The sequence below is a fragment of the Carcharhinus amblyrhynchos genome, chromosome 11 (genome assembly GCF_965287045.1).
Source record: "Carcharhinus amblyrhynchos chromosome 11, sCarAmb.v2.hapA, whole genome shotgun sequence".
Taxonomy (NCBI): Eukaryota; Metazoa; Chordata; class Chondrichthyes; order Carcharhiniformes; family Carcharhinidae; genus Carcharhinus; species Carcharhinus amblyrhynchos.
In genome coordinates, this window is record NC_137334.1 from 4,853,496 (window position 1) to 4,880,892 (window position 27,397).

The 27,397-nt window shown below is 43.8% G+C and overlaps 1 protein-coding gene across 1 annotated transcript in view; it reads right to left on the reverse strand.

Annotated features, from left to right (window-relative positions):
- Nucleotides 1–27,397, reverse strand: part of kcnh3 (potassium voltage-gated channel, subfamily H (eag-related), member 3) — a 547,160-nt gene that overhangs the window by 16,438 nt on the left and 503,325 nt on the right. Inside the window, exon 13 of the mRNA XM_080198480.1 lies at nt 391–497. Within this exon, the coding sequence (XP_080054606.1) occupies nt 391–497 (107 nt within the window). The remainder of the gene's footprint in view (nt 1–390; nt 498–27,397) is intronic.

Here is a 27,397-nt window from a genome sequence, read left to right on the forward strand (position 1 = left end):
CAATCAAGTTAGTTAAACACAATTTGCACTGAACAAATATATATACCGACTTTACCTAATTAATCCACCCTTGACCAAGTGACTGCTCATAATGGCTCAGATTATCATTGCTAAAAGCTTTCCTACCACTGAGGTTAGACTGATTGGCTACGATACTGATTATTTAAAAGACAAGATGAAAGGTCAGGATCTGTAGAGCCAGGGCACATCAAGGTCATAAAAAGCAAAAATGAAGATGAAGTGAATTGTATGAGTCACAGAGGGAGAAAGGAGAGGTGGCAGCAAATAAAGATGACAACCAGACAGGACTTTGCAGGTTACTGAGGAAAAACATTTGGCATATGTCACAAAGTATTTCGATAGAAATAAACTGCTATAAGATACATTTACCTGAGTTTAACTGAGAAAGGCTGCTGTCTTCATTTAGTTGTTTTGTGCTGAATTCAAATTTCTGCCTAGCTGGTGCACTGTTTTCAGTTTCAATTCCGTCTACAATCCTGTCAAGACACATCATATCAAGCATGAGTTTAGAGAGAAAGCAGGAAACAAAATTAAACTATTAATGTTGATATAACCATTTGCTGCGGGCCAGATCTGAACATTTGCTGTAAAGTGATGGCATACCTCTGCCAAACAAATTGAAATTACAAAAAAGGTTGCAAAAATAAAAACCCCATCGATTATGATGGGGAGGGAGGGGTGGGTGATAGTGGGAGTCAGCACAACATACGAGTGGAAACTCTGTTGGATCATTATTGGTACACTGCAGTTGTTCAGTGGATACCTGTACAGTTCCTGCTTACCAACTAAAATCAGCTCAATAAAACATCGTGACGGGAGGCACAGTAGCACAGTGGTTAGCACTGCTGCTTCACAGCTCCAGTTTCCCGGCTTGGGTCACTGTCTGTGTGGAGTTTGCACATTCTCCTCATGTCTGCATGGGTTTCCTCTGGTGCTCTGGTTTCCTCCCACAGTCCAAAGATGTACGGGTTAGGTTGATTGGTTATGCTAAGAAAAAATTCCCCTTAGTGTTCTGGGGCGCGAAGGTTAGAGGGATTTGCTGGTAAATATGTAGGGATATGGGGCCAGGGCCTGGGTGGGATTGTGGTCCGTGCAAACTCGATGGGCCAAATGGCCTCTTTCTGTACTGTAAGGATTCTATGATAACAAAGGTAATTGGTTCATTAGCTGGTGTAAGGGATCCTCGTTTTAGCAGCAATGTTTAATCAGCTTTGAACGGCAGGTTCTTGCTGATAGTCCCACATGAGTAACAAAGGGCCATGTAACAAGCTCAAGCTGTTCACAGGAAAGCCCAGCCTTCCACTTGTTTTCCATTACAGCTTAATCAGTCCCTTTGCACACATGTCATGGAAAGGTTTTCTCTCCACTCCAAACTCATTTTACAATTCAATTTGCTCTGACTTGGCGTGCATGCTGAAGGAAATGAAACAAATCCCTAAGTCTACAAATTAATGTGTGTGTGGAGCTGTCCTTTGTACTGTGGAAAACATCATTTGAATTTCCAAAACATCTGATTTTCCCTTCTGATAAAGAACAATTTATAAACTTGACTTGCAGAGGTAAGGGACCGAGACCCTTATTTTGAAGGCTATATATTTGATCTCCCTGGAGATTATCTATCATTTGTGGTGCACTTCAGTTTTCCACTCTGCCACTGATGGAGTTGGTGGAAGACTCAGTTGATTCACTGGGTCCAGTTTCATTTAAATGCAAGAGAAAAGGGCCCAGTGCTGATCACCTGGCTTAACTCATTTTTTTTGGTGTGTGGGTGGGGAGTGGGGGGGGTGAAGTCTGGTGGATCTGCCATCAGGTTTTATCAAGAAGATTCTGTTCCAGGAAGGGAAGCATGCATTACTAAGGTAATACAGTGGCAAATGGCTAGGGTCTTTTTAGGTTTTCAGATACTGCCATGGAGGTTCTTACAGACTATGCAAAAAGTAGGAAGGAAGTCCTCTTTCCCTTCAAATGGATATCCCAGGAAAATAATAGGAAATATTTCAGAGAAGTGACAGGAAATGTAATATTGCAAACATAGTAGCAAGCTGGCAGTTTTGAAAAAATATAATGACCTTACTAGGATGCCAAGTATGAAGTTTTTTCACAATCTTTTGACTATCTACACTGGTCTGCAATGTTAAACCTTTGTTCTAGTGCTTAGTATTCTTCCTACCTCAGCTTCACAAATCTTTCTGTGAATTGTGATGGGACACTTCCTCCTGCTTGCACTCAGATGTGGCATCTCACAACGACCTTCTTCTGTTGTCTAAACTTGTTACTTGTGTCTCTCAGGATGCACACTATGCTGCCTGCAACAATGCACAGACTGATTCACTGCCTGTCTTTTTGCAGTATAAATAATAATAAGGCTTGGAATTGGGTTTGCAAATTTTGATTCTAGTGGAGGAAACTACTTATTCAATATCATTATATAGTGTTGTATGTTCTGCTTTGTAGGTCTCAAAGAGGTTTTGAGTCTTGTATGGTTGTATGGTAACTGCTTATTATTAACACATAATAATGTGTGTGCGTGTGTGTATAAACATAAGGTGTAACCCAAGCTAAGAGCAAATTTCATGTTTGCTTCAACACCAGTCTCTGTTCAATGCATAACTGACTCTAGTCTCAGGTCATGTGTCCCTTTCCAACACACTGTGGGTGGTACTGTTTCTCAGTTCCACATTAACCCTTGCCATGCCAGATATCCTCACCCTCCAAGGCTTTACCCAATGGATTTACATTATAATCATCCTACCTCTTCTCTCAAATCTCTGACTTCCTAAATTCAGACAGTCTGGAGGTTTGACAATTCTTCCAGATTTTGTTCACGTTACATCTAGAGGAGTGGTAGGCTCTGTTGATTTGGGAAACCTTTGTTGATTCAGACTTTCTGGCACTAGATTGTCTTCTTTTAATATGCTTTTTCTGCTCCTTAGAGTTCGACTTCTCTTTCTCAACTCCCCATCTGCTCTGCTCAGGCACCACAGGCCTGTCCTGTTCTTTCCAGAGTGTTTATTCCATTCATTCATGGTACAGTCCAGTTTTTCTTTTTCCATATGGGGGTCTGCCGTGATCTTTGTGGGAGTTGAAGGTGTCCCTCCCTGTTGTTTGGATGTTCCTCATCAGTGGACTCACCTCACAATTTGGGTTTTATCACAACACTTCCATGTATGTCTGTACCTCACTTCCCTGGTCTCTGGCAAGCTGATGGTTGCTAGTTCCTTGCTCCAGCATCATCTTGCAGCATTGCACACTGGCTAGAGGTTGCAGTGTCTGTTTCATGCTGTTTACAGGCAGTGCAACAGCAATTGTTAGAGCCTGGGGTTGGGATGCATTCTTCTGTTGCTGGTCATTTTCCTGTGTATCTGCCACTCAACGTACAATGGTAATTATCTGAAGGATTGGCTGGTCTGACCAAGGAAGATCCTCTGCCACCTGCAAATAAATCAGGCAAACCCACTCCATGAAGAATGATGACAATTTAGAGCTGGAGTCCCAGTTGAGAGTCTTTTTAGGGGTGGGCCTCTCAAGAACTTCCAGTTCTGTATAGTTGATGACTGGGGTTGTCTTGACATCTTCTGCTGCTGTAAGAAGACCAAGAACAATAAAGAGATTGCTGCCCAAGAGAGAAAAAGATTGTTTTTTGATGAAGTACATGACTTTGAATATCTGTTTCTCACTGTACCTTTGCAGTCCTAGGATCATCCTATGGCTGAAAGGTGGATTCGTCGAGACGTGTTGTGTGGTGTTTCTTGTTCGTAGCTAGAGGTCTCTCACCCATGGTTCCTTATGTGAGAGGACCTTCACACTGGCTCTTATGTCCAATTTGAAGTTATTGAGGTGACTGTTTACAGAGATGTCTGTATTCCAAGAAGAGAATCCAAGATCCTTGATCACACCCAAGAAACACTGTTGAATCTCCTCCTGGTGTGTTACTTCAATCTCATGGATTGTTTTGGAATCCTCTGTCTGTCTGGGTGCCTTAGCTTTGCATAGCTTTCTGTTGTGTCCCAGGAGGTTGCATTTAAAAACTGCACTAACATTGCTCTTGACTGTGAGATCACTTGGCTCCACAGCCCTGACATAGTCACCCACCCTCTGTGGTTGGGTTGGGTAGTGCCCTCCTGGAATCTTTGTTGTTTTACCAGCTGGACAGTTGGTTGTTCTGTATCATGACTTGTTTTCACCAGATGAAATAGGTTGGTGCTATTGGCAGATTTCAGACTGACTATTTGGATGGCTTTCCTAGAGGCAGATATTCTTTGGCCACTTGTATGTGAGAAAAGATACCGTCAGCCAATCCATCAAAATTCTGTTCCTTTGAATTCTGACATAAGGTGTTATTTTATGGATGTGTCTGTTGTGCAAGTCTAATTTTAAAATGCTGTTGGGACCAGCAGAATGGAGCACTAACAGATTTAGGAACGATTCTCCCAAAAACATTCTAAATGTCGGATTCACATAACAACTGGAGTAAATCCTGCTGGTTTTTCTCAGCAGAGTTTCAAAATGAATCTCCCACATTCTGTGCACTGCTGAGTGCACCAGAGTGAATTATGCGAAAATTCAGTATGTTGGAGAGACTGACAGCGAAGCGCTGAGTGGGCCACTGCGCCTGCGTTGATCTGTCGGCGCCGAGATTGGCACATGCACAGTAGTCCAACACTGCCTGCCTCCTGATTGCTGGCCAACCCTTCGATCTCTGCGTTGCTGTCCATATAATTCCCCCACTGCCTGGTCACTAGCCATCCAAACATATCCAGGCCACCCTCGACCCCTCCTCCACCTTGCAGCCCCAATCTCCTGATCCTCCCCCAGCTGGCAGCCCTGACACCCCCGACACCCCCTCTACAGTCCCGACTCCCTCCCCGCCCACAGTCCTGGCCCCCCATGCCTGCAGTCCAACCCTCCTCCTATCTGTAGTCATGAGCCACCCACCCTGTGGTCCTAACCGCACCTTCCCCTGCCCAATCCTCAGCAGTCTGACCTCTCTACTGTGGTCTGACTGCAACCCCCCCACCCACCACCACCTCAGTGCCCAGCCCTGATCGCTGGCCTCTCCCTTTCTATCACTAGTTCCAGTGCAGAGTGGCAGCAGGACCCACACCCTACCACTGATCTCCTCCCAAAGGCACTGCCCCCATTAGAACTTACCCCCTTGGCACCACCCACCAGGCAGTGCCAAGAAGTCCCCTTGGGCAGTGCTAAGGGATCCGGACTGGCATTGTTAGGGTGGAAATGTCCAGCAGGCACCCCCACCTCCAGGCCTTGACGGCCTCCCCTTCACTCCAGCGGGGTCTGGCTGCAGGTGGGGAGCCACAGTAAACCACTCTGAAGTGAAATACTCCTGGCGGGGGACGATAGGAAAGAGGCTAGTGGGCCCAGAGATTTCAATCCTAGGCCCCCTAATTATATGTTAAACATATTAAAATACTCATGTATTAATTTATTCAGCTCTGCATCAATTTCTGGCGTGGAGCTGACAGTGCCGGAAATCTGTGGTGCCCAGCAGGAAACATGCAAAATAACCTCTGCTTGAGTCTCTCACCTGCTGCACTACAAAAGTCCCCTTAAAAGACCAACACATTCACTCCTGATCTGCATGAGTGGCAGGGGGTACACCAGCAGTGCAACAGCAAATCAGAGGGAGTTACTTGTGCCAGTGGATCAAATAGAGATAAACACTGATACCAATCTGCTTTAGGGTCTATTTCTGCACTAGAAATATTATGCAGTCATAGAATCATTACAGAATCTCTACAGCGCAGAATGAGGCCCTTTAGCCCATTAAGCCCGCACCAACTACAATCTACCCTCCTCCACCCCCACTCAGGCCCGAATCCCTGACTTGCTAGCCCCCCTGACACTAAGGAGCAATTTATCATGGCCAATCAACCTAACTTGCACATCTCTGGACTTGCAGGAAACCAGAGGAAACTGACGCAAACACGGGGAAAATGTGCAAACTCCACAGTCACCTGAGGCCGGAATTGAACCCAGGTTCCTGGCACTGTGAGACAGCAATGCTAACATCTGCGCCGTCCCTGAATCCACTGAACAATGAGGACAGCAGTCAACGTCTAGAAACAAGTTGTCTGTCCTTTTCAGTACAAGCTTGAGAGCCATGAGGCAGGATCTTGAAATACAATAAGTGCCTCTAAGGAAAGTAAATAGGTTACAAAAGTAAGCCTTGGTCTAACTGTGTAAACGGTAGCAGCACCATCTCAGTGATGTAGAAAATATAGCCCAATTTAAAAAGAACACTTCCATGTAATTGTGCCACAAAACACAGTTCAAAACTAGAAAAAGGTTGCGTGCAGATAAAGTCCGAACTGATTCCTTCATATTTTTATTGGCCCAAACTATTTATCACTCAGGATTCTTTTGAATGTTTATAATTTTGGTCATTGGAATAATTTACATCTGTTTGCTGAATTTGCTCAGCATTTATGGATATAAATACGTAAAGGGGATGGAAAGTGTGGATTTGTCAAACTCTCTTATAGATCTCACTCATCACTGGGTGACATCAAGACATAATGTGGAGATGCCGGCATTGGACTGGGGTAAACACAGTAAGGAGTCTCACAACACCAGGTTAGAATCCAACAGGTTTATTTGGTAGCACAAGCCACCAGCTTTTGGAGCGCTGCTCCTTCATTAGGTAAGTGGGAGTTCTGTTCACAAATAGGGCATATAAAGACACAAACTCAATTTACAAAATAATGGTGGGAATGCGAGTCTTTACGGGTAATCAAGTCTTAAAGGTACAGACAATGTGAGTGGAGAGAGGGTTAAAGAGATGTGTATTGTCTCCAGCCAGGTCAGTTTGAGAGATTTTGCAAGCCCAGGCAAGTCGTGGGGGTTACAGATAGTGTGACGTAAACCCCACATCCCGTTTGAGGCTGTCCTCATCTGTGCGGAACTTGGCTATCTGTCTCTGCTCAGCGACTCTGCGTTGTTGTGTGTTGTGAAGGCTGCCTTGGAGAACACTTACCCGAAGATCAGAGGCCAAATGCCTGTGATCGCTGAAGTATTCCCTACCAGAAAGAGAACACTCTTGCCTGATGATTGTCGAGCGGTGTTCATTCATCCATTGTCATAGCGTCTGCATGGTCTCTCTAATGTATCATGCCTTGGGACATCCTTTCCTGCAGCGTATCAGGTAGACAACATTGGCCGAGTTGCAAGAGTACGTACCGTGTACCTGGTGGATGGCGTTTTCACATGAGGTGATAGCATCTGTGCTGATGATCCAGCACGTCTTGCAGAGGTTGCTGTGGCAGGGTTGTGTGGTGTTGTGGTCACTGTTCTCCTGAAAGCTAGGTAGTTTGCTGCGGACAATGGTCTGTTTGAAGTTGTGTTATTATTTGAAGGCAAGAAGTGGGGGTGTGAGGATGGCCTTGGCGAGATGTTCCTCTTCATCAATGACATGTTGAAGGCTCCGGAGAAGATGTTGTAGCTTCTCTGCTCCGGTGAAATACTGGATGACAAAGGGTACTCTGTCTGCTGTGTCCCATGTGTCCTGAGGAGGTCGGTGCAGTTTTTCACTGTGGCACATCGGAACTGTCAATCGATGAGTTGAGCACCATATCCTGTTCTTATGAAGGCATCTTTCAGCATCTGGAGGTTGCGATCCTCCTCATCTGAGCAGATCCTGTGTATACGGAGAGCTCGCCTGTAGGAGATGGCTTCTTTCATGTGTTTAGGGTGGAAGCTGGAGAAGTGGAGCATTGTGAAGTTATCCATGGACTTGCAGTACAGTGAAGTGCTGAGGTGGCCGTCCTTGATGGAGATGCGTGTGTCCATGAATGTAGCCAATTCCGGAGAGTAACCCATGGTGAGTCTGATGATGGGATGGAACTTGATATCATGTAGTTATTTCAATGATTGTTCACTATGCGCCCAAAGGAAGAAAATGTCATTGATGTATCCAGTGTAAAGCATCGGTTGAAGGTCCTGTGCGGTGAAGAGGTCTTGGAGATCTTGGCCTATTGAGGTGTGAATTTGGCCCCATGGCTGTTCCGTGTGTCTGGATGAAGAACTGATTGTTGAACATGAAGACATCGTGGTCCAGGATGAAGCGGATGAGTTGTAAAATTGCATCTGTAAATTGGCAGTTGTCGGCATTGAGTACTGAGGCAGTTGCAGCAATACCAGCACTGTGGGGGATGCTGGTGTAGATTGCCAAGAGATGAGGCGTGCTCCTGGTTCAACTGCTTCATGTGTGCTGAGTTTCTGTAGCAAGTCTGTAGCGTCATGACAAAAGCTAGGGGTTCTTTGTACAATGGGTTTCAGGGTACCCTCAACATAGCTGGAGAGGTTCTCGCACAGGGTCCCATTGCCCGGTATGATGGGATGGCTGGGTGTGTTTTCCTTGTGTATCTTTGGGAGGCAGTAGAGATCTCCAACGCGTGGAGTACATGGAATGAGAGCATGGAGGGTGCTCTGAAGGTCTGGATCAAAGATCTTGATCAGTCTGTTGAATTCACGGGTGTGTTCTTTGGTCGGATCTGCAGGTAACCGTCTGTAGTGTTCCTAATTGTTCAGTTGTCGGTATGCTTCTTTGCAGTAATCTGTTCTGTTCAGCATGACGATGGCCCCTTCTTTGTCTGCTGGTTTGATGACAATGTTGTGGTTGGTCTTGAGAGCGTGGATGGCATTGCATTGTGCTTGGGTGATGTTCGGGGCTATCTTGTGAGTGTGGCTGATGAACCTGGTGTTGACGCACCTCTTGACGGCATGGGCATACATGTCAAGCTGAGGGCTGTGGCCTTCCAGAGGAGTCCAATTTGACTCCTCATCAAGACTACAGATTACTTGATTCAGTTGTGTACTTCTACTGCACCACGTGGACCTAAGTTTAATGCTATGGCAACAGTTGGCTCAACAGTCTGTTGTTGCGCTTAGTGAAATTTACGTTTATTGAGGTAAGCGGTATAACAATCAAAACTTACATCTGCATTGTGCCTTTAACGTAAAGAAACATTCCAAGGCACTTTACAGAAGCATTGTAAAACAAGGACTGGAATTCTCTGACTGTTCACACCCTCATTGATGCTGCAAGTGAGGATGGAGAATTTGGTAGTCAACCAAATTTCTGTTCACTGCAGGAGGACCAGAGATTCCATTCTTTGGCAATGAATGACCGAAGAATTCAATCCAATGCGATACCTAACTACATGACAGCAGATGACAAAAAGCTTGGTCAAAAGGCTTACTTAGAAGTGGGCTAGAGAGATGGGAGAGGTTTAGGGAAGGAATTCTAGAACTTAGAATCAAGGTTACTGAAGGCCCAGTCACCAATGATGGAGTGATAAAATTGAGGATGCTCAAGCACCCAGAATTGGAGGAGCACAGAAGGATTGCAGGGTAGAGTAGACTGCAGAGATTGGGAAAGGTCAGTCTATGGAAGGATTTGAAAACAAGAGTGCAAATTTTAAAAGCAACGTTTTTTTTTAAAAACCAGGAGCTAGGTCAGGGACCACAGGGTGAACCATGGGCAAAAGGAATTGGGTGTGAGTTAGCTATGGCAGCAATGGTTTGGATGAATTCAAGTTTACAGAGGGTAGAAAGGGCTGACTTTTTTTTCCCCACTTGCTGTTGCTAAGTGTTAGGATAGATCAAGCCCATCTATAGCAGGGATCAGATTCAGTTTGAACATTGAGTTTAAACATTTCAGTGTTGGGATTTTCACCACCCACTCCTTTAGTTTCTCAAACCAACCTCTTAGTAGATTGACCATTTTAATATATCACTTTGGTTTGGCAAGTTTTGTGTTGTGGATCCACACTTAGAAAGAATGAATGGGAGAATTTTCAAACATCCACTGTACAGGATCCTGTAGCCTACAGCAGTAGAACCATTTTTTTTTTACCCCAATCCAATGCTGGCATCTCCACGTCATGGCCAATAGAAGAAGTAGGTTTTGTGCAATTTTCGAATCCAGATTGTAGAATCTGTACCGCCCAATCATACTCTGAAGACATGGAGCATTCATAATTTAAACATACAAACAAATAAAAACAGAGTTCTGGGTGCTTAGATCTGGGCCAATCCAGACCCAGATCTAACTTTACCTAATTCATTTATTCTTCTGTGGGTTAATCAGCAAGATTTCTCCCAGGCTGCAGAGGTAAAACACATCAATATCTATTTAACTTTTACAATCTCCAACTTATAACTCTGAAATGACTATGGTCCCAACAGCTCAGGAACCATCAAGATCAATGTCTAATTTTCTATCAATTACTAACCACATTCTTATTGCAGCTATTTTAAAGGAATTAATTGGTATAACATTAAATGCTGGCACTTGTCATGCTTTTATAATTATATAAATACATCAATCATGCATAAGGGATTGGATAAACACATAGTCAGTTCACTTATTAATTCTAGGCACATGTGAACAGATGTACATTGGTATAAAAATTGAAGACATCAGCAGTAGAACTACTCTTGTGCTCTGTTTAAAAGCAAATGTGAAACTAAACAGGACTGCATGACACACTTCCTTCTGGTGATGTCATGCTGTGATCTTTTAAAGGCATATTATAGCATTTTGAAGGTGAAGGTACTTCACCTTCTAAAGAAGCATAACTACTTACAATACATGTTCATGCTCAGTTACCATTGTATGTGTACAGAACAGATGAATCTATAAGTTAGGTGGATTAGCTTTGCTAAATTACCCCTTAGTGTCCAGGGATGTGTGGGTTGGATGGATTAACCATAGTAAATGCACATGTTACGGGGATGGGTCAGGGATGTGCTTGGATAAGATGCTCTTTTGGTAAGTTAGTGCAGACTTGATGAGCTGAATAGCTTCATTTGGCACTGGAGAATTTCTATGGAGTCTCTATAGAGTAAAGGTAATCTGTTCATATGCCCAGATCCTGAAATGGTAATCTTGTCTGGAGATTTCATCAATTGTCCTTGATGCAATAGGAGTGCACGGTAGTTGAGGATCTGGAAAGAATCCGATTTGCCCTTGGTTATGCCTCACCATTGCACCTCTGTTGTAAAGACTTCATTCTGAACAAATCCTTGTCATCCTAGCTGGTTGCCACATACATTCTGTGGGATATTGGGTGTGATCATATTGTCCCAACTTGACAATTTTGTACCTGCATTTTTATCATTTATGTTTCTCATACATTCTTGCAATTTTAAAAGTTGCTCTCACGTTTCTATGAGAGTAGAATGGGTGAGAGTAGGTAAATTGGTACACACTAGTCTGCCAAACATGAGCTTGGCCAGTGATGGAATTGTTGTACTTAAAAGATATTGCTCTCAGATGTAACATTACACTGTTTAGATTTTGCTTGGTCTGTCTACGGCTGAGGTATTTGACCATCTGAATTATCGGTTCATTAGATCTAGCAGTAATGAGAAGTAGCATGATCGACATTCCACTTCTCTCATTTTTCCTGATGTGGAGTTGCCAGTGTTGGACTGGGGTAGGCACAGCAAGTTGTTTCACAACACCAGATTAAAAGTCCAACAGGTTTAATTATTACTCACCTGATGAAGGAGCAGCACTGCGGAAGTTTGTGCTACCAAATAAACCTGTTGGACTTTAACCTGGTGTTGTGAGACTACTTACTGTGCTCACTTTTCCTGAAATGGCTTACCAATAAATTGTGGATTGCTATCCACAATGAAAACTCTAGGTTCACCAAATAAACTGAAAATAACACTTCAGAGTGTGTAAGACAATTGTGCTGAACATATTGTGCAATTATTGATCAATAGGGTACTTGGTAAAGTGGTTGATGATGATGATGAAGTCAGTGCCATGGACATGAAAGAGCTGCATGCGAATTTGGACAAAAGATGGATAGAAATTGCGTGTGAAATAAGTGGCTCAGTATGTCAACTTGGCACATGCTCTTGATATACCTTTTCACAACTTCAATGTCATTGTTCATACACAGCCAATAGAATGCCTCTTTTGACTCTTCTCATCCAATCTATGGCATTGTGTCAGTGGTGAAGTTGTTGAAGAATTTCAGATCACAAAGATGCCGGTATGATCACCTGCCTGCCTTTAAAAACAAATCCACGGGAGATGCCTAGCTCATTCTGGTAAGGTCAACTTGGTCTCACGTGTTCAAGGACATGCTGAATTGAATCAGGCCATCTTACACAGTAAGGGTTTTCCACAGCGTCTGTAGTATGGAATCTTTTGCCGTTTCTTCTGGTTACTGATGGCATTTGTGTTATGCAAGATGTACCAGATCAGTTGATGGATTTGCATTCTCATGCAAGCATAATGTCATAGCTGCCTTGAAACGGCCAATTCTGTCAAAACATTCTGCACACTTCGACATTTAGTCATGACCCGAGGTGAGTGGAGTAATTTTGGAGGTTGATCTGCCTTGGGAAATCTGACTAATTCTATGGATTCTCAACAGTGCAAGGTGCACAGGCTGTTGGTAGACCTTTGATTTCCAAACCTTTAGTCTCATGTAGAACATCTGTAACATCCAGGGGGTTGATTGTTCTTGCACTCCAGGACTATGGAAACTGTACTCATAACTAATGACCTGCATGCTGAAAATTTAACAGTGAGTTTTGCCATGATCCACGCTCTCTGTGGTTACATGACTTTTAGAATTCACCAGGGTAATAAGTTAACATTAGCCCCTGTGTCAACCATGGCCAATAATGAGTAGTTACCAATTTTCTTATGGCAGATAATTTGAATCTTACCAAACACTTCTAATGATGTGACGGTAGTGGGTGGCACAGTGGTTAGCACTGTTGCCTCACAGCACCCAAGACCCAGGTTCAAATCCAGCCTTGGGTCACTGTCTGTGCAGAATCTACATGTTCTCCCCATGTCTGTGTGGGTTTCCTCTGGGTCCTCAAAGGACGTGCTGGTTAGGTGCATTGGCCATACTAAATTCTCCCTCAGTGTACCCAAACAGGCACTGGAGTGTGGCGATTAGAGGATTTTCACAGTAACTTCACTGCAGTGTTAATGTAAGCCTACTTGTGACACTAATAAACTTAACTATGTTTTGCATGAGATTCACAGTGTGAAAGATATGGGAAACTGCTCTTTGTCTCATCTTGTCATTTTTCAGTTTGCCAGTTGTCTGGTGTATATGTTTCTGATGGGATATCAGATTCTTAGTGCTTGAAAGTACCCAGATGGTGTACAGCTTCTTTGGATCAATGCATGGCTATCTGTAGCTGCATCAGCCTTTGCTCTGGTGCAGTGCTTCTACCAATGACCTTCCTTGTAACATAACTTGTAGAATTGATTGAAAGCTAGGCAGTTCTACGCAGAATACTACATCTTCCATATATCTTGCTAGGTTTGTGTGTATTAGTAAGTTTGTTAACAATTGAGGTTGTGCTTAGGAACTGTAAGCATTGTTAATCTGTGAGGATTGCTTCGTACTTGCATCAATCGTAGAGTAGCTCTTTGTTGCTATTAGTTGTTTGTTTAACACATCCTTCTGGAATGTTTCCATGGGCGTGGATGTGATCACCCACTCAACAATTCTGTCAGCTAGCTCTGCATTTGAAAGATTGCAGTACGTACACTTTACTCTATGGATTCTGTGGCTATAATCGATGAACACGGAAGTTTAACCTGATTAACCAGGTCTTCCAATGTAGTCCACACCTTCTGGAGATCATTTAGCTCTTCTGCTGTTACCTTGATGCGTTCAACCTTCATTTCCAATTGCCAAGGAATTTTATATGGCTTACTTGTCTGGGTCTGAAACACTTTTATCCAGAAACCATTGTTCTGTATGCTGTTTGAACATTTTGAATTCAGCTAGTATATCATTTACATTATAATTTGAATTGGAGAATTTTATGGACATTCTGACAATGTCACTCTGATTTTCCTTCTCCTTTAGTACCTGGGGTGAGAGTGTCTCTGTAGCTTTCACATTCCTTTCTGAAGCACCACCCATTATAATCATAACTATCTCAGGCCTGATTTATATGCTGGTTTTGTTTTTTCTTCTTTGACAGAGCTGCTATCTACCTGCGCACCATCTCTGCACTGCGTCTTCAAAGCTATTCTGCGCAGTCACCGCACTGCAATTTCAATACTCGCTGACACTGTGACTCTGTTGTGGTCTGACCAGAACGTTGAGGATCATCTCAGTCTAAGATCTGTTCACCATGTCATACCTGCACTGAATGTTGCTGACAGGGTGAGCACCATCTAATCCAAGCCTTGCAACATTTCATAGGCCTGGATCATGCCACTTTTCAGTCTTCTTTTCTTCATTGTAAACATGCTTAGTTCCTTGAATTTCATGTGCCTTGTGTCCTGAAACCATGTTTTATCACTCTCCCTGGGCTCATTCCAATATAAACATACTTCCATCAGTGACCTATGTAAAATTAATGTGTTGTGATTTACCATTAGAAAATGGGCTTTAACTTCCTTCGAATGGCAATCAGCATGGAATTACCACTTTGTGCCCAACTACTTTCATGAATTTTCTTCTAAGCCTATCCCACCCGATCTTCTGACTCAAGCTGGGTGAAATCCAAGAAGCAGAGCCAGAACCTGAGGCCAAATGCCGCTGAATTGAAGGAGGATACAGTGCCATACAAAATGGGGTATCAGCCATAAAAACTAAAACTCCTATTGAAATTGACAGGCCAGGAACAAGATAAATGTCTAAGATAAGTGGATAGGATTTGAGAGTGGGGAGGAAATCAGAGGTCGGAAGGAAATCAGGTAACAGGGGAGTCATCTTATGGCAACCTCCATGCCAACCTATACGCTTCCACCTACCCATCAGGACCCTTTATAAATGCTATGCCAACCTATGCCCCTCTAGCACCCTCATGTCTCTTTATAACCCCATGACATCTTATATGAAACTTATAACAACACATGTCCCCACCCACCAACCTTTTCATTTACACTCTATATTCCAACTCACTCAGTTTCACCATGGGCAGAGTTAAGGACTCATGCTGAGAGGAAATAAAGTTCTAAGTGTCTATTATTGAATTCGTTATTTAAAAACACTCTCATTGATAAAAAACCCAATCTCTACAGTCAAGTTCTCAACCACTTAAATCCTTACGATAACAAGTAATTGTATTATGGTCCCACTTCAAAGACTAAGTAACAACTTGGAGAGTTCCAATGAGTTTATCCATTTTTATGCACATTCACTTTTAAAAACAATCTATTTTTAACAACCCAAGGGGCACATGACCTTCCCAAAGGGGACCTAACCTCTCCCAAGGGCGTCTAAGCACCATATCCAAAAACGTGCCTTATGTCTCCGAAAGGTACCCTACTTTCTTAAAGAGCTCTGTTAACTTTAGATGTTCTCCTGAAAGGTCTAAAGTGCATAAGATGTGTTTTGAACATCCCAATAACGAAAATTGGATTTGAAGGCAGCTGCACTTAACATGTGTAGTTGCCTCTTTGAACCACAGATTTGATTAATTATTGTCACATGTATTAGTATACACTGAAAAGTATTGCATCTTGTGCACTATACAGGCAAAGCATATGGTGCATAGAGAAGGAAAGGATCCAGTGCAGAATACAGTGTTACAGTAATAGAAAAGAGTCAGAAAAAAGTTTTAGAAACAAAGAACAAGAGTAAAAGATATAATTAGAAGATGTGCTGGCCACAGCTTGCAAGAAGTCGCCACACCCTGGCACTATCTTTAGTCAAAGTTCAACCTGCCCACATTCCCCCCTCCAATGAAAATGGTGGGGGATGGTTGCAGGGGAATGGGACTTCCAAAATCAGATATTGATCAGGTGTGAAAATTCAGGCCATGAAGTGTGCTGCACAGTAAAACAAAGGCTTGAATCTTCCGAGCAGCGGCAATGCTGTAGTGATTGCCACTCTGCTCTATTGTGTGTGCCGTGACTCAGCTCTGCATTTCTGGCTGGGTCTTCCAATATTGACTTCTTAAAAACTGTGGAACAATCTTCCATCAAACTGCTTCCTTCTAGTGCTGGATTGCAGATAGAGGAGAAACCATACACCATTTTTTAATGGCACTAGCTGCTGTATTATGATAAGCGTTCACTGACACACCAAACAGCTTTGGGACATTTAAACAGCTTTTCAGTGTGTTAGTGAAAGAGCGTATGGGTAAATGGTGAGTGGTGGGGAGGTGGGGGAGTCATGTGGTGGGGTGAGGGCTGGACAGGTCAGGGAAACCGAGGGATCAGTCAGTGCTCGACGTGAGTAACTGGGAGTTAGTTGTACAGTTACGCTGGCCTTACACTAGAATTACTTGTCAACGTTACTTGGGTAACTATCCAGGTAAGTACATTGAAACTCTTTGAAACCTCTAACTCAGAGTCAGAATCTTTTCCGGTGGGACATGGGAGCAGCAGCAGGATAGTCCATCAAAAGTTCAGATCTTCTGGGCATGTCTCCTGGAGTCAGTGTGTTGGGACTTCCACAAGGACCGAAGGACATTTTGGGGATGGTATGCTGGTTTCTGATTATTTGGAGAATGGACGATCTGGGCAATTACATAATGAAGGGAGTTACATAGAAAACAGGAGGAAACAAATGAGTTACACAGAAAATAGTTATTAACAGGGACTAGTTTACATATAGAAACACAGATGACAGGCAGCAATTGGTAAAAGAAAGTATACTATACTGAGGGGAAATGATCTGTTACACAGAAAACATAGGAAGCAGGAAGGAAATCACACAGAGAACAACAGATAACAGGGTATGAACTGCCTGCAGAATAGTAGTTAACAGATAGTGAATAATGTTACATTTGAAAGCAGACAGAACAATGGAACCAAGTATACTACTGGTGGAACTACAGGGAATAAATTACATCAGGAGTATGTGTGATTGCCACATTAGGCTCTTTTGAACTACATTCTATTCAGTGGTTCCCCCATTCGCAATTCCAGTGATCACAAATGTCTCATCATTATTCAAAGGAAGCCAGGCACAAAGCTCAATTTAATGCATATCTTTAGCTACTAAAGATTATGAACATTATGTGGATTTTACCACTATAGCACAGAAAACTAAATCACAGAAAAGACTAATGATTAATTTATCCTTTCAAATAACACAGTGCAAAATTCCGTTGTCTTCAAGAATCCTTAACTGCTTAATTTAATAACTGTTCTTTTCTAGCCTCCCCCCGTTCCCTCTCCATCGCGTTTTTTTGAAAGCATATATAACAACACAAGCACTTTATTCGTCCTCATTCTTCAAATTCAGAGATAAACTGGGGAACAAAGCAAAATGCTGTTCTTCCTTACAGATCAGGATTTCCATTCCAGCTTAATTCCAGCTTCCATTCCAGAGTGGGGGTTAATGGGTGCTATTCGGATTGGCGGTTGGTGACTAGTGGAGTGCCCCAGGGGTCGGTGCTGGGGCCTCAGCTATTTACCATTTATATAGATGATCTGGAGGAGGGAACCGAGTGTATGGTGTTGAAATTTGCTGATGACACCAAGATTGGTGGAACGGCAAATTGCGCGGAGGGTGTGGAGAGTCTACAGAAGGATCTAGATAGGCTGGGCGAATGGGCCAGGAACTGGCAAATGGAATTTAATGTTGGCAAGTGCGAGGTGGTCCACTTTGGTAGGAAGGACTATTACTTACGTGGCGAAAAACTGCAGCAGGCGACGGTGCAGAGGGACCTCGGGGTCCTTGTGCATGAGTCGCAAAAACCCAGCTTGCAGGTGGTCAGGAAGGCTAATGGGATGCTGGCCTTCATAGCGAGGGGGATTGAATATAAAAGTAGGGAGGTCTTGCTGCGGCTATATAGGGCATTGGTGAGGCCGCAGCTGGAGCACTGTGTGCCGTTTTGGTCGTTGCACTTACGCAAGGATATTTTGGCCTTGGAGGGAATGCAGCGGAGGTTTACTAGGCTGATACCGGAGTTGAGGGGGTTGAGCTATGAGGAGAGACTGAATAAACTAGGCTTGTACTCGTTAGAGTTTAGAAGAATGAGGGGAGATCTCATTGAGACGTATAAGATGATGAATGGGATGGATAGGATAGAGGTGGAGAGACTCTTCCCGCTCAGAAAGGACAGTAGGACTAGGGGGCACAGCCTCAAGATAAAGGGGGGACGGTTTAGAACGGAGTTGAGGAGGAACTTCTTCACTCAAAGGGTGGTGAATCTCTGGAATTCTCTGCCCGTTGAAGTGGTGGAGGCTGCCTCGCTAAATATTTTTAAGACGCGGGTTGATGGGTTTTTGATAAGCGAGGGGATTAAGGGTTATGGGGAGAGGGCGGGAATGTGGAACTGAGCCACGACAGATCAGCCATGATCTTATTGAATGGCGGGGCAGGCTCGAAGGGCTAGATGGCCTACTCCTGCTCCTATTTCTTATGTTCTTATTATATTCTTAAGTGTGGTGGGAATTCATGTCATATTGTGTGACGCTGGCCTTATTAATCATGTAATCGGAGGTTTTACAACGTATTGCACATAGAGGTGGGCTGGATGATGTGTGTCCTGCCATCATATCTAGGTGCCTGAACATGAACTTCTTTGTTGCAAACCTACCATGGAAGGAGGAGACGGCCTGCTGATCCCAGGGAGCTCTGGACCTAGGTTCTCTTGATGTGCTGTTCAATGTGATAGAGGTCAGGAGGGGGGTCCTGTTCACTGAGGATGGGAGGAGGAGGCCAAGCCATGTGACCAATCCTGCACAGGGGTAAGTTGCCACAGTGGTCAGTGCCCATGGCCTCCATGAGAAGACTGCCCTTCAATGCCAGAAACCACACTGCGAGGACAAGTGAACTCTCAACTGCTCACACACCTTATTGAAAAGTAAAAGGGACATGGGTCTCAGTGGCAAGGACATCACCCATGTAGTCTATGCTTAAAAGAGCTATTCAATCTGGTAAGATGGTACCTCATAGCTTCACTACAGGAAGCTGGTCTGACCTGAAGAACCTTGCAGAGTTTGCGGAGTAACAGCAAAGCTGGACTGGATTGATCCTGTACAGATGAAGATATTGGCGGGCAGCCTCCAACCAGGCATGATCTATGCATAATGTAGTCCCATCAAAACTGAAGGGTTATGCGTTCCTCCATGTTGAAAGTGGCTACCAACCCTCCCCCAGCACCTTCCATCCAGTGTAGGTGAATGCCCACTTCCCCAGCTTCCTGAGGATCCCATCCCTGTCACAATAGACATATTCCGCTCATCCCCCCATCTAACTTCAGAACCCAATTTTATTTGTGTCCCCTCCAACAACCCACACATTCCCCATCACCCATTATTGCAGGTCCCTCACTCTCCCACTCTCACTGCCCCCTTTAACTCCCACCGTCCCCTCCAATCACCAATTCCCCGAGTTTGACCCCCAACTGACACTAAAGACTTCTTTCTCTGAACCCTTTTCCCCTATTTCACCCCATTCCTCCCACAGTCCAAAAAATGTGCAGGTTAGTTGGATTCACCTAGCTAAATTATCTCTTAGTGTCACAAAATGTGTAGGTTAGGAGGATTAGCAGGGTAAATATGTGGGGTTACAGGGATAGGGGCTGAGTGGAAGCTCTGTCAGAGCAGACTTGATGGGCCAAATGGCCTTCTTTTGCACTGTAGGAAAACCAGATTCAAATTTACATTCTGTGAATCATTATGCTGTGGATTAACAATTAATATTTGATTATCAAAGTATGCCCAATGATATAAAGTTTAATTAATTAATGTGACAACACGGCATCTACAAACAGCAGTCTGATTTCACCCAAGACTGGTTTTGCAAAGCCCCAAGCTATTACAGAGGTATCACAAACACCTTTCTCAGTTCCAGGCCATTAGAGAAATCCTTGGTTCTGACAGATGCAAAGTGAAGAGGAAACATTGCCTAGTGATAGAGATTGGAAGGTACTGAAAATGAACAGAAAGCAATGTGTGATTCGTGGGGGAGATAACAAAATAATAAGTCTGTCCTAAAATAATCTTAATAGAAGCAGATGATCTGTTTAATTGAATTAAAAATCTGTTTCAATGCTTATTTGGACTGCAATGTCAATTTGAAAGGTTAGTGATTAATTTATAAATTTGAGGCAACAATTCCAATCTGAGCCATTAAAATGCTGAATTAGAAACAATATATAAAACAAGAATATATGTTCAGTCAGTCACACATGAGTTCTATAATTGTCTGAAACTACCACAGTCTTGTCTGTCTAGGAATTATTGCTTTTTTGTCACGCTAGGCATTTCAATTATGCTGCTTTACTGAAATGATTGGCTGTTTTTTTTTGTGAATTTTGTTTCTCTTGTACAGTGGCAACTGCAAGTAGAGTGGCCCAATATCCTGCCCCCTTCAATAATCCAGAGGTTATTACCTGAGGTTCTTATTTTTAATTTAACTCATCATTGTTCATACTCCCTCAGCAGAACTGCTTTCTTCATCCTATTGATGTCATTGATACCCATGTGGACCAGGACAACTGGATCATCCTCCTCCCATTGCAAGTTTCTCTCCAGTCCTGACCTGATGTCTTGAATCCTGGCACCAGGCAGGTGACATAGCCTTTCACTTTCACTGCACAGAACTTTTTCTATTCCCTTGAGTATACTACCTCCTAGTATCATTACATTCCTATTTACTAACCCCACTTGGATGGCTTCCTGTACCAAGGTGTTATGGTCAGTTTGTCCATGCAGGCCCCACTCTCATTCACAGAAGCTGCAAAAACCTTAAATCTGTTGGACAATTGCGAGGGCAAAAATTTCTCTGTTTCAACCTTCTTTATCTCATACTTGCATCACTCACAGTCACACCCTTCTGTCCCCGAACATGGATCAATTCAGAAAATCCTAGCCTAAGGTGTGACTACCTTTAGGAACAAAGTATCCAGGTAACTTTCCCCCTCCCTGATGTATTGCTGTAATGAAAGCTCAGCTCTAGCTACTTATTTCTGAGCCAAAGTTCCTTGAACCTCAGACATTTATGCAGATATGCTTGACCTGGATCACACTGGTGTCTACCAGTTCCCACATACTGCAGCTGCAACATATCACCTGTCCTGCCACATTTACTGCATTTTAATGTATTAATTCATCTAGACTTGCTTGTGCTTATGTTCTTATTATTTCAATTAATGCTCTACTTGCCCTTATTCAAATTCCCTAATTTAGATAACTAGAAAATATAGGCCAACCAATCACTTACCTGCTTCTCTATGATGCCACCCTTGATTTTTCATCCAATGCAGGTCTGAACCTACTGGATCCTGGCAGAAAGCAGTTTTATCATGCTTGTCCCAAAGTCTTGGAGTTGTAACTTTTCTGTCTCATTATTTTAGCCTGTCTCCTGAAGTCTTGCAGTTCCAGCCTCTCGCTCTCCCAATGTCTTGATATTTTAGCCTCTAGTCCCTGTTCTTCAAGTTTGACTATTTTAGACCCTCTGGGTGGGATTTTCCCAAAACTGGAAAATCCAGCCTGAGATCAGTGGATCTTTGCATGGTCCAACACTGTGTTCCCATTCCCCCCACCCCCAACACCAGCAATGATTCTTGTGGCGGGCAGGATGGGAAAATTCCTCCCCCTCCCCTCCCATTTCAAAGTCTCATTGTCTTAATCTCTCTCTTCAGAAGTCTTGTTTTTACAGCTCTTCTCATAATGCTGACCTTTTGAGAGAGGTGCCTGCCAAGGTATGAGAAGTGCTCAACATATTCCAGAATTTCTCCATTAAAGTACATGGGAGATGGAGTATTCAGCTGACTAGGTATAAACTGACATATTAGTTTTATTTCGGCAATATTGAAGGACATGCTAAGTCTTTGTTTTGCAGACTTGAAGAGGTCGAGAGTGGCTTGCAAATCTGGTTCTGTTGCAAAAGTGTAGGACAGAGAGGTGCAATGTAAACGGAGATTTGATTCATTAGAGTGGAAGAGACATGCAGAAACATAGGGCTGAAAGAAGTTGATGAGCTGGAGAGGGAGAAGGGTTGGAGAGAAAGTTTGCGATGGCTTCAGACCATGAAGTGATTGATAAAAGATGAGGAATACAAATATGAAGGACAGGCTAAGTCTCTGCTTTGCAGAATTGAAGAGCTCGAGAGTGGCTTGCAAGGCTGGTGCAGAGTGAGTAAAGACACTCTAGGCATTGGCAAACGATAGATCATGTACATTTATGGTGGTCTGTTTAGTTATAGAACAGGGGCAACTGAGGCTAAAGAGTTTTATCTTGTGTTCCAAGGACAGACACTAATCACTGTCTGTTTTGGGTTACGAATAGCGAAGTGTGTGTGCAAGAGGACAGCAGTAATGTTTGCGTTGGATTCCCACTGCACCTGAAGGTCAGTGAATTGCAGGAGCCAAGAGGATATATTTAAATATGCTAATCTGGTTCACACCCTCACTGGCCATGAATCAGATTACGTTGGGGTGCAGGGGCTGGGAAAATCCCAAAGGGATTCTCCCTGATGCTAAATGCACTATGGCCCCTCCACTATGATTCTCCGGTCCTGTGTGGTCCTAGTGCAATCTGTGCAGGGGGTGCAAAGAATCACATCTGTGCCTTCCTTTCCAATGCACTGTAGTATGCATGCAGAAGGATACGGCTCCAAGTTCTTCAATATTTCTCACCGTTCCTCTGTTTAAATTGTAAATTTAACACTGCAGTTATCAATCCCATCAGACAGTTTCAAGCTCTACTCCCTTTGCCAGGTATGCTATTCAAACAATCAACAAGTTTAACTTTCTTTCTAAAGTACCTACCAGCTAACCATCCAGCCTTCAATATTTGCTCTGATGAATCGCAGGAAATCTTCAAAGTACAATTTATTTTGCTTTCTTCTCTCTTTCAGCTCTCCTCTGTGTTCCTGTAGACAGTGACCTTTGCTGAATTATGTTTTGAAGTTTCCTGATATCTTCACCAGGAGGGAATTCTTCACAAACAACACGTGCCAGAAGGCGATCTCCCCATGGAGTTCATAAGAGACAAAACCATTCCTGTTCCCTACTGAAACTGCATGCACACAGCAGTGAGGGTTATTGAAAAGTAAACAGGAATAAGAAGATTTTTGATTGATTTTTTGCAATCTTACTGACAAAGTGACACCTGAGGCTGACTGTATTGCTGAGTTGAACAAACACATCACGTACCAGAGAGTAACCCTGTGGCCTACCTGATCTATTTGGCTTTCCGCCACACTCAGCATGGATTTTACTGAATGAATTTATGCAGTAGCCTGAAAGGAAAATTTTAAAGTTAAAAAAATGAATAGTATATAAAATCCTTTGAAAAGAATTTTTGATGTGGTCCAAAAGTTATAGATAACCCAAAAATTCACTGGCTTCAATTCTGGTAGATTTAGCAGAATCTCTTTTTATTCATTCCTGGAAGGTGAGGGAATAGCAGCTTGCAATGGAGGCACAAGACCAGCAAGGGTATGCCAGCACTGGGAGATGGGGGTTGTGGAGTGGAGTCAGAGGCACAGAGTAGAGTGGTGAGATGGGAAGGATAGAGTGCCCTGGGTGTGCTAGGGACATTCAGTCAAGGTAGGGAAATGAGGGGATTAAAGGACAGTGTCAGAGCTATTTGCATGTGACTCCAATTTGGGGTGTTGACTGACAAGACTCTCAAGGTTTTGAATTCATCTACAACATTTCAATTATCCCCGCTGAGAGTGGCCTTGGATAATGCCCTTTACAATTCATACAAGGGAGAGTCAGCCAGCTGACTCTCACGTAAGTGGAAGCACGTCCCACAAAATGGCAAGTACAACATTCAATAAAGAGCGAACAAAGTAAAAGCATTGTTTTTTCCACAATAAAGGAAATGTTCCTAACTCCTCTGTAACTATCAGTGTATGAGAACCATGAGGTGTGCCAATACATTTAGCTTTCTGACAAGGCTAGTCTTAAAGAACAATGATGCATACACAAATAAAATGAAACCAATGTCATGTGAAGTGTTTACAAATGAAATTTAAATTTGAAAAAGGTGTATAATGGGGATTGTTAAATAAGAATGTGCTAATTACTTATAGAAAGGTCATGATACAGGATTATTAAATTGCAACATATGGCATTCTGGGATGCCCCAGCAGATTTACAAAATTCATTGCATGTCAAACATACGCCCCGGAGGGTTTTACATGGCTTCTAGCCCCTAGAAATAAGGAGGTAGGAGGAGCTCAGGCAGTAACCATTCCCCTTTGAGCCTCCGTGACACTGTCCAAGATTTAGTGCGCCCCTCAGCACATAGTTCTGGACTTCGGTCTGCAACACTCGTTCATGGACAGCTCTTTGCACAGAAGGACCAGCAGGTTTTGAGCAGAACAAAATGTGTCTTTTATCGAGTTGATGAAAACTCAGCCTGAATTCTGCTCAGTAATGTCATAGCAGCCTGACATATGAAGGACCAACTAATCCCTCTATACTTGGTTGTATTGCATGAAGCTTTAGATAGCTATGCCCTCCCACTCCTTTCTGTCCTTAGTGAGTCGCTGGAGGGCGGTCAGCTAATAGCTGTTTTGAGCTGGGACATGTATTTTGGGCAGCGTGGTGGCAGAGTGGTTAGCACTACTGCCTCACAGCACCAGGGACCCAGGTTCAATTCCCGACTTGGGTCTCTGTGCGGAGTCTGCACGTTCTCCCTGTGTCTGTGTGGGTTTCCTCCAGATGCTTCGATTTCCTCCCACAGTTTGAAAGATGTGCATTGACTATGCTAAATTCTCCCTCGGTGTACCTGAACAGGTGGCGGAGTGTGAGACTCGGGGACTTTGACACTAACTTCACTGCAGTGTTTCTGTAAGCTTATTTGTAACAGTAATACATAAACTAGTTTATAACTAAACTGTTTTAACTGGAGCAGAATATTTTGTATATTCGGCCTGCTGCAAAGCGGTCCACCACCACTGCCACCACCACCACCACCACGCAGGTGCTGAAGTTGTCTCCCCGCAGCAGGATACCCAAGCTGAAGGATGGCCCTTGGGGCCACTATTGTAACCATTCCCTGTTGGTTGTGAGGTGCAACATTTTGCATTCCTGCACAAACAGGTCAGCTTTGACCTTGATGAGGTCAAATACATTGCACAGTAGATTTAACAATATACATGTTAATGGAGGCAATCCTTTGACTCATTAAACTGTGTATCATTTACTAGTCCATCGCCTGTCATAGTCTCAGTCTTTGAGTATGTTCCTGCATACTCACAGTGTGCAGAAACAGTTTCAGTATTACTGTATTGAGAAAGCCATCCTGGTCTGCCCTGATTAAATTGTTCCTCCCCATGTGACATTGGGGGCATGGAGGGAGGGGGTGCTGTTGGGGAGGGATTGTGCAAGCCAGGAAGTCTGATCTCCATTGGTGCAGTCTTTCTGCTTTGTTCCTCTTTGAGGGCATTGCAATTCTTGGCTTCCTGGAGCAAGGGTGCACAGGGCATTTCACTGCTCCCAGCCTTGCAGAGCTGAGGTGATTGGGTGCCTCACTACTCTTAGCCTGGCAGAGCTGGGGTGCACTAGGCATTTCTGTATTTCCTGTATTTTGGGGCTTGGATGTCTTCTCCCCCGCAGCTCCTTAAAATTTTACCACTTCTTTTGCTGCTGTTGTCTTTCTTGTCCTTCCTCATCTGAACAGGAACAGTTGCAATGATCTGTTACAGATGGGAACTGCCTCTTGCTACTGGTTTGGGTTGTGACTTAGTCCCTTTTTTGGGTCTCCTTCTTTGTGGTTTTCCTCTTGACCACTTGCCATTCACCTAGTTGTTTCTCTACTAGCTCTTCTTCCATTGAATCTGAGTGCTGTTAAGTGAGATAGTGTAATTATTTTGCAACCTGCTGAAGCATCCTTGTTTTTTCCCTTCTTTGTGTCCCTCCCTGTGTCATTGGGTGTCCTGTTTTCCTTACAGAGGAATCTGGTGGAGCGAGGATTGGTGGTTTCCTTTGCAGCAGCCATGCTTGTTGTTCCTTTCTCATGCTTTTGGGCAGGCCTGCTCCAACACAAAGGTTGCAGCACTTACTGTTTGCAGTCACTTCTCTGGTGGCCTTCCTGCAAGCAGTTCTTGCAGATGGTCTCGCTGGCATTGGCTACAAAAATGTGAGCTGATGCGACAAACTCTGGGCTATTCCATATATAAGTCACCACAACATTGACATATCTGAAGGGAGAATAAAAAATGGCTCTCTTGACACCCATTTTCAAAGTCATCTCCCTCTTTTGCAAATCACTTCAAAGAGGAAATGAAACCATAGGCTGTCAATCAGGATTAGACTCTGTCAACATTGTGGTCAGGATCAATGGGATATTCAACCTTGAAGGAAAATTAAAATAAACACAGGTGTTTGGAGGACCATAAAAATCCATTGACAGCTGATTTGTTTTTGAGGCACTGAACATTGGACTTGTAACAAATCGAGAGCTTCTAGTGCAATGGAGAGGATTTCAGTGATTTCTGCTTGTTGAAAAGTCTCAGCAATTCCAAATCAAAGCTGTGTGCATACACTGGGGCTGAGTGTATAGCTGGACAGACTAGAACACTACCACCCCCCATCCACCCAGGTGAAACTGACATCCCTTTTCCGTCAGAGAACTTCAAAGGAGTCTGCTCTCACCAGCAGTTCTGACAAAGAGAAAGAAAAACCTCTGCTGCAAAATGGAGTGCTGCAATGATTTAAAATCTTGCCAAGTGACTGGGGGCATGGAGGTTAAAGTGATCTGGCCACTTCAGAATTTTCACAGCTGACAGGCAGGAATACAGATATTGATCACAGGGCAGCCTGAAATCACCATGCCGGGCGTGATCTTCAAGTTTAGAAGTCCAGCCACGATGCCCCCATCCCATCAGAGAATGGCGATATCAACCTCGTGTCCCCAGTCCGAGCCCACCCTACTCCCAGGATTCTTGAGGGACCCTTCCTTTGTGGCCTAGCAGCAACAGCAGAGGAACAAATGGCCACTAGGCCTACCTCTTCAAGCCCCCACAGGGCAGAGGCACTAGGTCAGTGCTAGCGGGCAGTGACTGTTGGCACTGCCAGGGTGCATGGTCTGAAGGGGCCTGAGTTGGGGGCACTGAGGGGGAAGGCGGCTGACTGGGGAAGGGATAAGATCGGCTCACGTGCATAGGGTGGTGGGGTTACCTGTTATTTGTGGGTGTGACGGGGGGGTGAAGGATGCTCCTCTTTAATGAGGTGTTGGTGGTGCTCTCCTGGTTAGTGTGGGGGCCACCATTTAAGTTTTTATGGGAAGGGGTACCTGTCTCCAAGCACAGAGATTGGGTCTTCATTTAAAAATGGCGGGTTGGTCTTGTAACAGCAGGGCTGTCCAGTGGGTTGTCCATTATGCATAAATTAGCATCTATCAGGTGGGAAGATCCAGGTTTCCTGTTGGCTTTGGCACTTAGTCCAAATTCAGGATAATCACAGCTCTTATTTCACAACCACGGCAGCA